The 16,245-nt window shown below is 50.2% G+C and overlaps 1 protein-coding gene across 46 annotated transcripts in view; it reads right to left on the bottom strand.

The window, feature by feature from the left end:
* The window catches only part of NFASC (neurofascin), an 87,296-nt gene that overhangs the window by 49,930 nt on the left and 21,121 nt on the right, over positions 1 to 16,245 (bottom strand). For 31 of the 46 annotated variants that reach the window (XR_010467516.1, XM_065038286.1, XM_065038304.1 and 28 more), the window contains exons 2-7: positions 4,250 to 4,425; positions 2,905 to 2,922; positions 1,988 to 2,093; positions 1,593 to 1,789; positions 1,108 to 1,230; positions 577 to 747 (exon numbers count right to left, since the gene is read on the bottom strand). Coding sequence is in view for 45 of the 46 variants with exons in the window: in XM_065038286.1 (XP_064894358.1) it covers positions 577 to 747; positions 1,108 to 1,230; positions 1,593 to 1,789; positions 1,988 to 2,093; positions 2,905 to 2,922; positions 4,250 to 4,343 (709 nt within the window). In the remaining variant the exon portion in view is untranslated. The remainder of the gene's footprint in view (positions 1 to 576; positions 748 to 1,107; positions 1,231 to 1,592; positions 1,790 to 1,987; positions 2,094 to 2,904; positions 2,923 to 4,249; positions 4,426 to 16,245) is intronic. The other 15 variants (XM_065038295.1, XM_065038312.1, XM_065038320.1 and 12 more) reach the window with 1 other exon arrangement.

Raw genomic sequence — 16,245 nt, 5'->3', positions numbered from 1 at the left:
GAGCTCTATATAAAAAGGGGAGAGCGCCAGCACCAGAGAAGCACTGCAAAAAATAAGACACCGTAATCAGACACAGGAAAAATGTAGAAATAAACTGAAATACGGAGGGATATACAAACTTCAGAAGAACAAAATAAAGCACTTGTTTGCTCATTTACACTGAAAAAAAGCAAATTAAAAAAAAAAAAAAGGCAACATAATAAATAAGCGAATTTGATGTTATACATTTCCCTAAAGGCCGGGGAATAACCTGTCTGTATTGAAATGCTTTCCAGTTTATCCCAGACAAACAGACTTAGCGATACCTGCACCAAGGTACCGCTGCAGCCCTTGAGCCGTGAGGTTGCAAAGCTGAGTTGCTGGAGGGAAACCAGCCGCCCCATCCCTGCCAGGCCTGAGGACCATCAGTCCTCACCCAAACAGGTTCCTGTGCTGCCCTAAACAAAATGAAAGGAGCCACTCAGCTCCCTGAGAGGTCTTAGTGCTGTCAAGAATGGAAACAAGGTGTCTGGAAGGAAAACGCTGCTCAAGAGAGGCCAGGGAAGACCCATCATAAGCGATCACCATGACACTTACTGGTTTTCACCTTGAGGGTGTAAGGGTTTTTCTGCTGAATGGTGTGTGTGAAGTGGAAGCGAGCATTGCAGCTGTAGTCGGTCTGGGCATCCTGCAGCATAACGTTGGAGAAGTACAGGTCACCGTTCTGGCCCTGGGAGACACGTTTGTCCTGGTGGATGGGCTCCATGGCTGCAGGGGAGAGAAATTCAGAGCAACTCAGGGGTGTGAAACACTGACCCATGTTGGCCAGAGAGGTGGTGGATGAACCATCCCTGGAGACATCCCAGGCCAGGCTGGACGGGGCTCTGAGCAACCTGAGCTGGTAAAGATGTCCCTGCCCATGGCAGGGGGGGCACTGGGGGAGCTTTGGAAGTCCCTTCAACCCAAACTACTCCATGATTCTATTATCGTCCCATGGGTGGCTGCACAAAGGAGAAACCACAGACCCAAACCCAGTATGGATGCCTCCAAGCTCTGAATTAGTGACCCTAAACACAGCTATTTTAACTAAACACTGTGGGTGCCCACAGGGCTCAAAGTGGGACTCACAGCTGCTCATCCAGAAGATGACGGGAGACGGCAGGCCGGGTGGGGGGTTGCATTGCAGGCTGAGCGGGGCACCTTCATCCACCTCGATCACATCCACCTTCTCCTTGGGCCACAGGGGAGACTCTGTCAGGAGAAGCAAAGGCACCACATGAGGAAGGCAGAGCAGCAGCTTCCCAGATCTCTTCCCGCTGGACCTGGCCTGATTTCAATGGAGTGGCCTCAATGCCGACTTCATTTCTACACGTGCAAGACTCCCTTAAATCTCTATTGATTATTTCCCTGTTAGCTACAGCCACAACCCCCATGACTTCATCTTGGTCCTGTGGCTGGGTACATCCCAACACAGGTAGCAGAGGAAGCCAGCTGAGATGTTTGAGCACTAGATATACTCCATGTCTGTTCTACAAAATCTCACATGATGCCAATAGTCCCAGTTCCTGTCAGGGCAACCGGCTGCTTGCTCTGTGCTGCTGCTGGTAACTCACTAGAAACCTGGAGGTGGATTTTGCTGGAGAGAGCGGTGCCGTAGTCGTTCCGGGCAAAGCACTGGTACTCGCCCTCGTAGTCCTCCGGCCGCCCCCCGCTGTGGAAGTCGATGACCAGCGTCCCCGACCGCCGCCGCATGGACACCTTGGGGTCCTTCGCCACGTTGAAGAACTTCCCGTTGCGCGTCCAGGAAAACCTACAAGCGTGGGGGAGAGGTTGGTTTTGCAACCACGGACCATATTTACCCAGTGAGACCCTTACCTGTGCTGTGCAAGCCAACAGCTGGATTAGCTGGTGGTGTCAGTGGCACAGATGGACTGGAGGGGGGCTCCTCCAGAGCTGGCTCTGATGCCCAGCAGAGCTTCAGTGGGACACGGGCTGTAGATGCACTTACGTGGGAACGGGGTTCCCTTTGGCTTCACATTCAATGAAGATGTCATCCCTTGGGTCCACGATGTAGTCCTTCACGGACTGCTTGGTGATTGTGGGGGGCTGAGGCACTGCAAAGCAAACGAAAAGCCATGAGGGGGGTCATGCAAAGCGGGTAACCCCCTCTCTGCTATCCTGCAGCAGATCCTGATGGGACTTCAGCTTCTTCCCCAGGCTGGATGTGCAATTTGTGGTTTAAAGCCCTTCAACACCTGAGCATTTTGGGGGTGTACTACTGGCGTTGTTCAGATTCTCTTTTGGTACCAAGAAGCCCATTTCTTGCTCGGTATCTTGGTCTTATTAAGAAATTCTACAGTTACATCTTCCTGCCATCTCAGGTCATCAGAATCAGCCTGCAAGGTGTCCTGGTTGTACAACCCAACGAGAGGGGCTGCAGCTGCGACAGGCAGCCCAAGAGCCACTGGAAGGTGTTTACAGCTGGGCAAGAAAGAGACTCAAAACCTCCCAGGTACACCCCAAAGGATCGCAGCACTGGCGTTCAGAAGGGTGATGCTGCAAATGTGTCAGTACATGGAGCTGAGCTTGGCACAGGCGCTCGTGCAAGGCAGCGAAGCCTGCTCTCCTCTGAGATGTGGCATTAGCAATAACCTCCAAAGAACCAATATTTGCATCACAAACATGCTGTCTGGTTGCTAGACCTGCTCCAGGGAAAGCAGCAGAGCCTGAGCGTTACTCCCATGCTTTTCTATGCAGAAGCGGCCCTGGCCAGTCCTGGCATGGGAATGGGCAACGCACCCACGGCCACCACGTGCCAAACAACAGCCGGCACCGTCTCCCTGCTTGGGACGGCCCCCTTGTGCCCTGTTTCGGCCACGCAGAAGGGATGGACACGTACACACAGAGAGCGAGGGGAACACTTACATTCACTCTGAATATTTGCTGTTATTCCCAAAGTGCAGGCATAATGAAAAAAACAAGGAAAAAGAGGTTAATCAAAGAACAAACCTACATACATCACGTGCACAAACACATCTGTTAAGAAAGCAAGGCCTGAAGGAATCGCTGAGTTGTCTGCATCGAGTAAAATTGCTGGGAACAGGAGTGTGTTGTAGAGCTGGCTCCAGGGGAACAGATATTTTCATCCATAATCATCTGGAGTGGGATCCTCTCCTTTCCTAGTAACATGAGCATTTATTCCCCTCTGCAAATCAGAGCTTTCTTACCCTTTCTCCTCAGTGGCTTCCAAATTTCAGCCAAAAGCTGCTGTCTCCCATGTTTACATCCTCCCCTGAGCCAGGGGTCAGCCGAGGTACAGCGGCTGCAGCCAGCGCTCCCGGGACTCCGCAGAGCAACGACCCATGGGGCAGAAATCTCTGCCATCGAGAGCAGCCCTGACACCCCAGCCTGAATTCAGGCCCAGCAAAGAGCTCTGCTTTTTCTACTAATGCACTGCTCGCTGGAGGATTCCTGCGCGCCGCGCTGTCGGGAGAGATTCCCTGCAGCGACAGGCTGATTGTTATTAACAGCTGCTACGGGAGGAAGCTGGGACACAAAGAAATTATGAAACTGGTTTCCAGCGCAGTGGCTGAGCAGCTCTCAGTACAAACCCCCGTCTCAAGTGCCTTTGAACAAGTCACCGTTTCCCATGCACTGGCCTGAAGATGCCCATTCAGCAGAAACATCAGTCCATGTCCCCCTTCTTCCTCACTCCATATCCCCCAGATCTTGAGCTTCTGAATAAAACATAACTCCTGCCTTATAATTAACCAAAAAGTTGAGAGAGAGAGAAAAACCACCTTGCTCTGCAGGACCTGCCCAGGTCCCCACTGCCCTTGGGATGCAGCAGCATCCTCAGAGCAGCATTTGCCAGATAAAACTCACCATGAGCTCATGTCCTCCACAAAATATCATCCCAAAGCCTGTCTGTGCCCTGGAGGAACACCAGAAGTCCTGGGATGCTCCACTTAAATCAAAAGGCTGAAGACTTGCTAGGACCTGATTTCTTCACTAGCTTGGCTCAGGTGCTCTGTCCAATTTTGGTACATGGTTTTGAGCCCTTTGCTCAGCTTTTGAGATACATTCATTAACTCAGAGAGTGACTTAGGTGACTTTCTGGAGGGTGTGTGGTTTAAGAAGAAAAATAGCCCAAAACAAACAACAGAAAAAACTTTAGGCTGGACTAGGGAAGCCACCTGGGCCATGCACCTCTTCGCTCCACCTCCTTGACCATTTCAGCAGGAGCTGACAGGGGTAACCCATCACTTACAATCCAGAGGGACTTCGATGGTACTGACGAGGTGATGAAGGTACAGAACAAACGCTATTCCTGCGTAGGTGAGCTGGTGTCTTTGCATGACCATTTTGGACACCTGGCCAGCGTTAGGACCTTGGTTGTGTCCCCCGGGGCGAGTGGACCAGCGACACGTGCAGACGGCTCCTCAGCTGCAAAACAAACACAAACCCAGCGTTCACAGAGCCCTTTACAGCTCCATTTCCATCATCCGCCTTTTGGCAACTGTGGAGAGGATGTATTTCTGATCCAAAAGCATTTGTCTGGAAGGACAGGGGTGTGAATAGGGCCGGAAATAGTTACCAGGCTCTAGTGACCCAGGTACGAGCCTGAGATCAGCTTAATTTGCACAGAAACCCTGGAGAAGCCTCTTGGATAGGAGAAGGAAGAAGGAGGAGGAGGAAGAGGAAGGAGAAAGAGGAAGGAGGAGGAGGAAGGACCATGCTCTTCCCTAGGACCAATGGAAAGTTACTCAGAGTAAGTCAATACAAAAGCAGCAAACAGTCTCCATAGGATGAAAAACAATAGAAGTATTTTATGCACAAGAAATACCTAGCGAATATCCACTCCCTCTTGCAGGGCACATTGCTGGGCTCCTAAAGGCACGATCCAACCCTCCTGGCTGGTCATCATTTGCATTTTCTACACACATACCTTTTATTTTGCTGTTAATAAACCCATGGACTAAATAGAAATTAAAACAAGAGCGAAAAGGAAGATAAATTATCCCGCTTGTGCAATAAAAGTCTCCTTCAAAAAGCTGCCGTGGCACAGAGGTTGTGTCGGGGCTGAGTTACAATTCACTGTAATAGAGTTATAAAAAGGGCATCGATTGTACAGACAGCTCTCTTGGCTAAGAACAAAAATAACGCCAGGGCAGCGAGGAGTGGAAAATCCCCAAGCCTTGCTTGTCGAGGTGGGATGTCGCCAGGCAGGGGAGCAGCGCGGAGAAGCCATTTGGCAAGCAAGGAGAGCCCCGTCTTCATGAAATATAGATAACCGGCCGCAGCTTTGGATGCTGCTGCCCCTTCAGCTGTTCCCGAACCCGGTACAGAGCGAGGGAGAGAGGGGGGGACCCGGCACAACAGACTAAACCCGGTGAGCGCGGGGCTGTGGGTACCGCAGGGAACCAGCGAGGAGCAGATGTCTCAGAGGATAATAAAGCAGCCCTGCACATGGCCCGGGAAGCTCCCCTGAACCCCAGACGGGCTGAAACCCAGCGCAAGGCAACTTGTAAGGAGATTTTTCCCTGTTATCCTCACGGGGGAGATGCGCCGAATGGTTTCTCCATTCTCCCAATGGGTCTCCTGGTCCTTGCTCTTGGGCTGAAGCCCAAAGGGACTCGCCGTCCCAGCGTGTCCCAGTTACACCAGATGACAGATTGGAGGTGGTGGAGGAGCTTGGAGGGGAGCATTGCTTTGATCTTTTTTTGCTCGTTCTAAGGATTTTCCAATCCAGCTGTTGCAATAAAAATAGTTGAGTGACAGAATAATTATAGGATTGGGCCAGTAATTAAAGTCATGTCCAGGACTTCTGCGGTCCTGTGATCAGGTCATGCTGAACAAAGCTTTTCGAATTACTTCTTTAGTTTTCTGTCTAAGGAAAGATATCATTTTGATCTGTAGCCTTCATTTTTTTAAAGTGGTTCATTTCTCCAGTTCCAGCTTGAAATGACTAATGAACCGTCTGGTTTTATGCCTTTCTGTTCCTAAGCACGAGTCTGACTTATGAACCAAATCAGCTGATACTGCAACCGGAGATTCAGCAAGGCTGAGATTTCTGGTGTCCTTTCTGTGCTCATGTCCTGATGCTTCACATCACCATCATAAAATGCTTTAAGCCCCTCTTGTAGCCTGGGAGGGAAGGTGAAAGGTAGCACGTATTTAAATAGCACACATCCCTACATGCTGCTTAGAGCCTGAAAAGCAAAGAATATGTTGTTTTCTTTAGACCGGGAACTAGTTAGAGCGAAATAAATGGCTGTGACACGAAGGAGTAGGGCCCTGGCACAGATGCTTAGGAGATAATATGCATATGTAGGCGATTTTGCATTAAATGGGAATTCAGAAAGGCCCAAGCCCAAACACTGATAAGCACAGGAGGCACCTAATTGATGCAATAGATTATATCCTGCCTGTGGCCACAGGCATGGGGGCTAGAAAAGCAAGGGCTGTGCGTATCAGGAAGAGAGAAATTTGCAGATAACTTGAGCTGCAAAAGGGAGAAGCAGGAACATGGTGGTTTTGGACCAAAAACATGGGCAGAACGACACGGGAATGACCTGGGCGCTTCCAGCACCCGTGGACCGGCCAGGGAGGACGACACGGGCAACCGCATGTCCACGGAGAGTGGCAAATAATAAAATCCACGACGGAGCACACAGAAAATGCATCCCCGTCTTCAGAAGAGCCAACGCTGGGGCTGCTCCAGGGCCCCTTTGTCTCGGGGGGGGGTGTGGGTGAGACTTTCCACGCATCAGGAACAATCTGCCACCGTGCTTGCGTGTGTAGGTGGCTCCCGGGGACGGGCAGTGCCGCGAGCCCCCGGCCGCGCACAACACAGCCCACATTGTCACGGCTGCTCCTCGCCTGGGGACAGGAGCTGTGGTAGGGGCACAAATGTGCTTATCTGGGGATGTTGAGAGTGGTGACACTGCCTGATGTCTTCAGTCTGACACCCACTCGACCCAAAACGGCTCCCGCAAAGGGGCAGACGAGAACCATTCCTCCCAGAGTATTGCTTAACTGTTGCTCCTGCTCTCATTGTGCAACACAGAAAATATATGATTCCTGCCCAAAGAGCAGAACGAGCCCTTCAACCTCATTTCTGCAGCTTCCTCCTGGGGTGGGCAGAGCCTCCTGGGGATGCTCATGAAGCCTCCGAGTTGGCTGGACCCAGAACTGACCTGAAATCTGGGCCTATAACATTCAGTAAAATGACAAAACAGGCCAAAATCTCACACAAATAGTTGTGAGATTGTGAAGCCATCAAGAAGGAATTTGACTACTTAAATATATTTCTCATCCAGCATTGAGCCTGCACCCAAGCACCAAAGCCACGTCCCTGCTCCGCTTTCTTCCAGCTACAGGCAAGACAGAGCTGTGAGATGGACTTGGATGCCTTTTTCCCCAAATACTTAACCCAGAGTTCAGACATGTTTTTCAGACCCATTAGTGCTTTCCATGTCCCTTATGACCTGTTGCAACATCAGTTCTCACAAGCTGTGTGTCAGGGTTGAGAAATACATCCCAGACCTTGGCCCAGACCTCCCTCAAGATGCATCAGATACTTTTGTAAATATATTTTTCTCCAGACAAAAGCATTAGCATCCCCAGGATATAACCTTTAAAACTAGGGACTGCTCCTCTTGGCAAAACCCAACCAAATATCCATACAGCACAGGGCACGTGTGAAATCAAGGTGTGGATGTGTAACCTTAACTCTGTGCACTCCAGAGCCTCCCTCCTATCTCTGAGCAGGCGCTGGAGGGGAAACAAATCAATACAAGAAAGACAAAAAAGCGATGGACACCTGGGAATGATGGAGACACCCACGATGGGGCTGGCACTGCCTCCTGGCTTCGCAGTGCCTCGGGGACGCCGAGCCAGCACCGCGGGCTGGGGACCAGCCTGGCAGAGCTGCAAACCTTCACAGCCAGAGAGAAAAGAAACTTGGATTCTCCATTTCTCCACGCACAAGTCGATTTAACACGTACATTGCTTCCTCCCTGCCTTGAGACGGGGGAAATCACTCTCTCCCACAGATGGTGGAGAGCTGCGCTAGTGAATCCTTGCATCCCAGCCCCGGAGCATCCCTGCATCTCCCCCAGTGAGCCAGAGCTCCCATCTGCTCGGCACCAACAAGTTTCCAGTTGGCTTCAATCGGCAGGGCCAGGAGGGGGAATTTGCCCATCGCAGGCTCCCCCCACCTGCAGAAAGCAGCAGGATGACGCTGCCGACGTGCTCCGCTCATTAGCAGAACATGAATCATACGCAACGTATGGTTCTCCCGCTGAGCTCCAAGCTCCCCCTTTGCAGCTCCACAGCTTTGCTGGAGGGCAAATGATATGTCAAAATATCTCCTCTGGCTGCAGAAATGCAGCCGTCAGTGAGAACCCACTCCAGGCCAAGGCAGCAGAAGCCAGGATGCCAATATCCCCCAGGATGGTTTGGCCAAAACTTGGCTCTTTGTCATAATTCCCCAATGTCCCACTGCCCTTACACAGAATCACAGAATAGACTGGGTTGGAAAAGACCTCAGAGATCATCAAGTCCAACCCTTGGTCCAACTCCAGTCCGTTTACTAGATCATGGCACTAAGTGCCATGTCCAGTCTCAGTTTAAAAGCCTCCAGGGCCGGTGAGTCCAGCACCTCCCTGGGCAGCCATTCCAATGCCTGACCACTCTCTCTGCAAAGAATTGCTTTCTAATCTCCAGCCTAAACTTCCCCTGGCAGAGTAGAAGCCCATGGCCCCTTGTCCTATTGCTGACTGCCTGGGAGAAGAGACCAATCCCACCTGGCTAGAACTGCCCTTCAGGTAGTTCTAGAGAGTGCTGAGCTCACCTCTAAGCCTCCTCTTCTCCAGACTAAACAAGCCCAGCTCCCTCAGCCTCTCCCCATAGGGCTTGTGTTCAAGTCCCTTCCCCAGTCTTGTTGTTCTTTGTCCCGCCCCGGGGACACTGAGCAGAGCCCCAGGACTTCCCCACATGTACAAATCACACTGGGGAAGGGCTGAAACTCATTTCCTTCTCAACAGCTTAATGAAACGACACCTTCCGGAATAATGATGGAAACAAATCCCTTCCCTGCAGCCCCACGCCTGTAAAATGACTGTGGGCATGAACTCCCCAACACAGATGGGGGGATGCAGAGCAGACACAGAAATGGCAAGCAAGGAGAATCTCTGTTTGAAGTTAAATAAAATTAAATAATTCCACAATGAAGAACTGGTTTTAATCAGTTCATTAGGTCCAGCAGGATGCTTTCAGTAGCAATTAGGCATTTATCCTTATTTACGGTTGTAAGAGGAACAGTAAAAGTCTAGCAGCTAGTGTTCCCAAGAAGATTCCTATGGCACCACTTAATGCATTTCAGACTCTTAATTAATCCTGATTAAATAGCACAGAGCAACATTTCCACAAAGAGAAAACCCTTTTGGTTTCAGATAATGAAAAACATTGATTTAGAGGGAATATATGTCATTCCTTAACAGTGACTAAAGGCTTCATTTTGCTCCTGCTCCGTTCAGGTTCTCTATGGGCTCCCCCCATAAACATATCAGATGAGTTTCTGAGTTGGTGACTTCCTGGCCATCAGTCTACACCTCTTTTTCATTTAGCAGCAATGGAACCTTCTGTCACATGCAGATGGACACATCCACACACTTTTTGGTGTCCCTGGTTGTACGCAGACACACACTGGTCAACGCGCAGCTGCATCCCTACAAGATGCATAAGAAACCATTCAAAGCAAATGTTGCCTTACAGCGCAGAAGTTAGTGGAAAGAAGGAAAGAAGCTATCATGAACAGGCAAAGAAATGATTGTGAAGACGGCAAGACATGATGATTTGGTATTTCCATCCCGCAGGACAACCGGCGGTGCGTGGGGAGGGCAGCAGCTCCCACTTGGGAGAGAGAAGCGCTTTATGTCTGTTGCTGAGCTTGGGTACAGCTTTCACAATTGTTCTGGGAAACAACTGTCAGAGCAAACACCAGCAAACTCATTTGCATCTCCTCTTCTCCCCCTTAAAAAAATCAGCATACCCATCCTGGCAGCAGTTAATGCTTCAGATCTATGTACCCTCTAGCACAGGCAAGAAGCAAAGTCAGGCTCGTCACGGGAAACAGGTCTTAGACTAAAATTATTGATGGCCTAGTGTCTATCAACAATCATTTTCTATACCCACTGTAGCCCCAAAAGTTTCCCCAAATGCATCTTTGCTCCTGTCCTCTGAATAAAATGAAATTTCTCAAGAGATGACCTGCAGCAGAGCTTTGCAGAGACAAGTGCTTTCAACACCTTCACTGCCAACCCTCTGTAAAAACTCCAGGCAGACCGATTTGTTGGGGATAACTGTTCATACAGTCCCCCTGTTGCATTTGCAGCACATCTTTAAGACAGACATCATTAGGGAACACCGGCCCAGGCCGTTTCCCACAGCCCCTGGCTTTTTGTCTCACTCCTCCACGGGATTTTTGCCGTCTGCTGCATTTTTCTTTCATTCCCTGTCCGTCTCCTGCCTCGCACGTGGGTGAGTCTTCAATCCCGAGCCCCGCAGGCTGGATGCATTTTAAAAGAACCAAGAAAACACAAAAGCATTGAGAGAAAGCGCCGTGATGTCGCCAGGAACGAGGATGGCTTCCCAAAGTGTGACTTTAGGCGCGTGCCAGGAGGAGCCGCGGAGCATCAATCGACCCCGCACAGGGCACAACATGGGAAATGGGAACGAATCCATCCAGCCCCTGGGCTTTAGAGCTGATGTCAGCAGTAAGAAGATTTATATTTTAGCTTTTTTAGCTACCAACCAGCCAGCGCTCACCCAATGTTCCCCCTGCAGCATCCTCCAGTCAGCACCAGCTGCACCCAGGCTTCCATTTCAGAATGATTTGACAAAAATGCAAGAGGAAAGGGATAATTGCACTCGCTGTTCAGAGCCCTGGCTGCGTTTTGCAGCATTTGAGCACAGACAGAGGTTCCGTTTCCAGGAGGTAACTCACACCCACGTGTCATTACCGAGAGCACCGATAACTCCGTGGATGGATTTGTAATCTATCACGGTCGTATCTCAGCACTACATAAATGTGAATTAATTTATCAGCCTGTCCTTCTGGTAATGTAAGGAAATACTGTCATTCTATTACACAGAGGGACTCTAGTCCGGGGAGGTTAAGTATTACCCCAAGGTCAGAGGAAAGATGTGACATGTGTGGGAAATGAGCCGAGATCACCAGAGCACTCAGTTTAATCAGAAAATACCATTTAACCTTTACAAACCGGTCACAGTCAGAGGAGAAAAAGTAAACCCATGAAACTTTCCATAGACGCCAAGGATGTGGCCATCGCCAGCCGGCACATCACCCGGTGTCGCGGCCCCGCTGCAGCTGGGAATTGGCCCCGCGACAGCTGATCCGACGGCTGCTGGGACCCACAGGGCACCGGGTCACACTGGCCCCACTAATCAGCTTCCCACCCTCCCCAGGAGCCGCTTGTTTCCGCGTCTTTTCCTTTCATTAGCAAGAGTGAGAAGCAAATAAGGGGGGAAAAACAAATCATTGGAGTTGTCCTTGGTAGAAAACAAAGGGGCTCCAGAGCATCGTTTCGGCACAGGCTGCATCTTGGGCTGCCATAGTCGGGGGGCATGATGGGATATTTAAGGAATATGAGGTGGGTTACAAGCTAATGGGAAAAAGCAGTCAATTTTCCTTGTTGTTTTGGGGGAAAATATTTAACAACTCTCCTTATATTGCAAACTGTTTGGAAGAATACACAGTCGTTTATTCGATTAGGGTGTCACTTTGTTTAAGAGGGACAAGGATGGGAAGTGGTGTGAAAAGTACAGATTAGAGACCAAGACCATATAGGATGCCCCCAGGGTCTTGGTTCTCTGCCCTCACAGCAAAGCTCCTTTCCTAGGCCACCCATCCCATGCTGCTCGGGGAATGCAACACAATGTCTGTCCCCACGGTGTCCCCCGGCCACCCCTCACAGGGATGGCAGCATCTGGCCCCTGGTGATTAGCCAACTGTTAATCACGCAGAGCAATGGCTATAAACAGCAAGCGGAGGACAGTTTGTACAGCTCTGGAAAAGCCGCCTTTCCCCTTCTGGCTCTCGAGTCTGCTCAGCAAAGTCCAAACTACAGCGCAGGTTCATCCCCAGCATCCCTGAGAGCTGCTCTGGCCCTGCCCAGAGCCAATGTCCCCAATTCTCTGGTTCCAACGGCCCACAGGTGACACTGGGGATATGGATGAGCTGGGGGAGCAGTGCGGAGGATCCACGGGGGGACCCAGGAGAGCCCCGGTCCTGCCTGCACCTCTGCATACAGAGACTGCTCATTCCGTGGGTTTTCCTTCCTAAGCAATTCACCAAGATTTTTTATGTAGTGGATGGAAAACAATTGCATTAGTACAGACTACCCTTGATTTTATTAAGCTGAACACTCCCTCCATCAGGGAAATGCAGTTATTTCAGTGGCACAGCCAGAAGAAAGGTGAATACTTCTGAGTTTTAGGCTTGCAAAGCAGAAGTACGCGCTCTAGGGCAGCCATCCTAAAGCTGAGCAGGCAGCAAGGCCAGGCTGGGGGCAAAGCTGGGCTTTGCCAGACCCACTCGCAGTCGTGGGTGATGCTGAGGGTGCATTGAATGGGTGCAATTATTCAAGTGCTGAACATTCCCCGCTGGAAATTATAGTATTCAAAAGTGAAGGATTCAAGCCTAAAAGCTTTAATTTCCATGACGTGCTGTAAGCCCAGAATTAAAGCTGGGACAAGAGCTACCAGCAGGAGCAAGGAGGGTTTTCCCTTCAAGAACAGGAGGCAGAAATGGCACGGAAATGCGACCATAATGGGCGGCGTCACGGGGCGAATCCTTCTGTGCCTCCTCCAAGGGCTCGGGGAACAAAGCGGGACTGTGTGGCCGCCCACCTGCGCGGGAATGAAGCTGGAAATGCCACGTCCCCAGCAGGAACACGACACAGCCCAGGCTGGTGGGGATGCTGATGTCCGTGGGGACCCACCTGCTGCAGCCCCACGGGGATTTCCCTGGGCTCAGCTCCTCCTTTGCAGCCTCCCCCCTCCTTTTGGCTGCTCTTAGCACCGCTCCCAGCCCATTCCCTTCAACCATCGCCTCCCCTGGCAGGTCCCCAGATGCCGTCTGTAACCGGATCAAACACACAGGTGTCACCGACAAGGCAAGAACACGCCTGCCGATGATTAATCCCGTAAGTGAGCTGTATTTACAGACAGCAGCTCTTCCCCAGAGCCCTCACGCTGTTGTATCACCTTACAGCGAACGGTGACCAGACACCACATCTTCCATCCACCACCCTTGGACCTCCAGGACCACATCCTCACCCTGGGTACCAGCGCAAACCAGCAATAAATCTCTCCAAAAGCATCACTGAAGGTAATTAAGCTGCTTTGCTCTTCCCAGACACCGTCTTGCAGCACATCTGGTTCCCACGTTCTGCAAAACACCTTTGACATTTAATTTCGAACCCCGGGCGCTTTGGCGGTGGTGATGGAGCAAAGCAGCAGCAAATCTGACATTTCATCCCTGAGCTGTTTGAGGTACGACCTTTAGATGAGACTACGAGCACAGGACAGTTTGGAGAAACAGGAGGGGAAATCAAGGAAGATGGGGCAACTCTTTAAAACCTCCTATAAAAGTGGAAACAAATCTGGAAGTCCGCTGGATTTGCTTTTGCAAAAATGCTGCGTAACAGGTTTTCCTTGCCCTATGCACACTCAGATCCTAATTACATGTGGGGAATCATGGGGAGATCATTACCTCTCCTCTATACTCCCTTAATGAGCCACATCACTACGGTCTAACTGATAGCTGGGAAATCTGATTGTCAATGAGTGTCCACCTGCCATAGCTTCCCAAAAAATTATACCAGACTATTCTGCATTCACAAAGCATGTCTTGTAGTGATTTTCCAAAAAGGTCTAAGCAAGTCCCACAAATCCACATTTTCAGCTAGTTTTCCACAGGAAAAACCCTCTCCACACTGCCTGGCTTTCACTGGTCACATTTTTGAGTAGCTTTTTCCCCCAACATAAGCAGCTGATGATGAATTATCCACGTGCCCCCAGCCACCCGCATGTAACATTTCGGTGGTCCCATCCTGTCCTCAGATGTGAAATATCTACAGCCCACAGCGACAGACGGCACGTTTGAGCCTGGCAGAGCAGAGATGCTGTGAAATCACGTGTTATTTATCAGCCTGAGCTCAAAACCAGAAGGGAAACACCATTCTCCGGCATTTCTCAGCGAAGCCTTCACAACTTTGCCGGCACATTTTCACATTACGCTGCATAAAATTCTCACCCTTTGCAACACGGTCATTAATACTGTCGGCACAGTCCCTCCATCTGCCTTTTGAGCCCCCTCCAAAGGAGTAATAAGTTAATTGGTAGAAGCATTTGGCTTCTACATAATGAAGCTGGCACAGAAGCAGCTTTTAACCTTCAGGACTGAGTACAGCACACAGGATAGGGATTACTGGCTGTGTTTAAATCAAAAAATAATTTAAGGAAGGCCAGTGGTCCCTGGGGTGGGTTAGAAGGGGGTGATCAGTAGGTCAGAGAGGTTCTCCTGCCCCTCTGCTCTGCCCTGGGGAGACCACACCTGGAATATTGTGTCCAGTTGTGGCCCCTCAGTTCCAGCAGGACAGGGAACTGCTGCAGAGAGTCCAGCGCAGCCACCAAGATGCTGAAGGGAGTGGAGCATCTCCCGTGTGAGGAAAGGCTGAGGGAGCTGGGGCTCTGGAGCTGGACAAGAGGACACTGAGGGGGGACTCATTCATGGGGATCAATATGGAAAGGGGGAGTGTCAGGAGGATGGAGCCAGGCTCTTCTCGGTGACAACCAGTGACAGGACAAGGGGCAATGGGTACAAACTGGAACACAGGAGGTTCCACTTAAATTTGAGAAGAAACTTGTTTGGGGTGAGGGTGGCAGAGCCTGGCCCAGGCTGCCCAGGAGGGTTGTGGAGTCTCCTTCTCTGCAGACATTTCAACCCGCCTGGACACCTTCCTGTGTAACCTCATCTGGGTGTTCCTGCTCCATGGGGGGATTGCACTGCATGAGCTTTCCAGGTCCCTTCCAACCCCTGACACTCTGGGATTCTGTGAATCATTTTGGTTGGAAAAGACCTTTAAGACCACCGAGTCCAACCCACCACTGCCCTGGGCAGCCTGTTCCAATGCCCAACTGCCCTTTGGGGAAGAAATTGTTCCGAATATCCAATCCAAACCTCCCCTGGTGCAACTTGAGGCTATTTCCTCTCATCCTATCACTTGCTACACAAACCAGCATCCTACAAATCCTTGCAAATACAAATCTCTCACTGACAAGCCTGGAGGCAGGGGAAAACTTCACTAGATAAATAATGGAGTTAAAACTAAAGCGGAAAACAAAGAAAAGGAAAAGGTCAATATTTAACTAGCCCACTGTCTCCCACCTCATCTAAAATTCACCCAGCCGAGCTCTGCATCATGGAGGTGAACTGCTGCAAACGCTAAATCCAAAATATCAGCCTAACAGCTATTAAAACATTATAGTTGACAAGAAACAAGGAGTCAGGAGAAGGGATTAGGAACCAAGAGCTCACTCAGCAATTTTCTAGAGCTCTGCATGGCAAAGTTTAAGCTGAAATCTGGTTTTGGTTTTCTAGTAATAGACTTCAATGCGTTTCCCCCTCCAGTACTCGGGGAGGGGAGAAATGATCCCAATGAGTAAGGAGGGAGCTCAGCACCACGCAGCCAAAGCATCCCAGAACCTGGCCAAAAATACAACAGAACCAAAATAACCACAACCAAACTGAAACAAAGCAAACAAAACTCCCCACCCCCCAGAACAACCAACCAAACACCAAAAAACCTCCCAAAAACCAAACCACAAGACAGTTTCCAAGCTCCTTCTCTTCATCACCCCAGGACAGAAACGCGGAATGTGTTCCATGTTGGCTGAAGTGATGCGGAAAGCAGTAAATGATTTTTGTGTGGTTTTGGAAAGAGTTTCTCTCTTGCTTTTGATTCCTAGCACAAACTGCTGCCTTTTTCCAAGCACCATTATTCTTACACTGAAGGAGCTGTGCGAGCTGGGGTTTTATGTAGTGGCTTTACAAGTGGAATGGAACCCGAAGGAAAGCTCCATGCTAACTTTGCTTTAAAAATTAGACTAAGCTTGAATGTCTTAACTCAAATGCACACCAAGAACTACGTGGAGCTGGATTGCTGCAAAGGGAAA

Source organism: Columba livia, chromosome 22, assembly GCF_036013475.1.
Source record: "Columba livia isolate bColLiv1 breed racing homer chromosome 22, bColLiv1.pat.W.v2, whole genome shotgun sequence".
Classification (NCBI taxonomy): domain Eukaryota; kingdom Metazoa; phylum Chordata; class Aves; order Columbiformes; family Columbidae; genus Columba; species Columba livia.
This window is presented reverse-complemented; position numbering and strand designations above follow the sequence as displayed.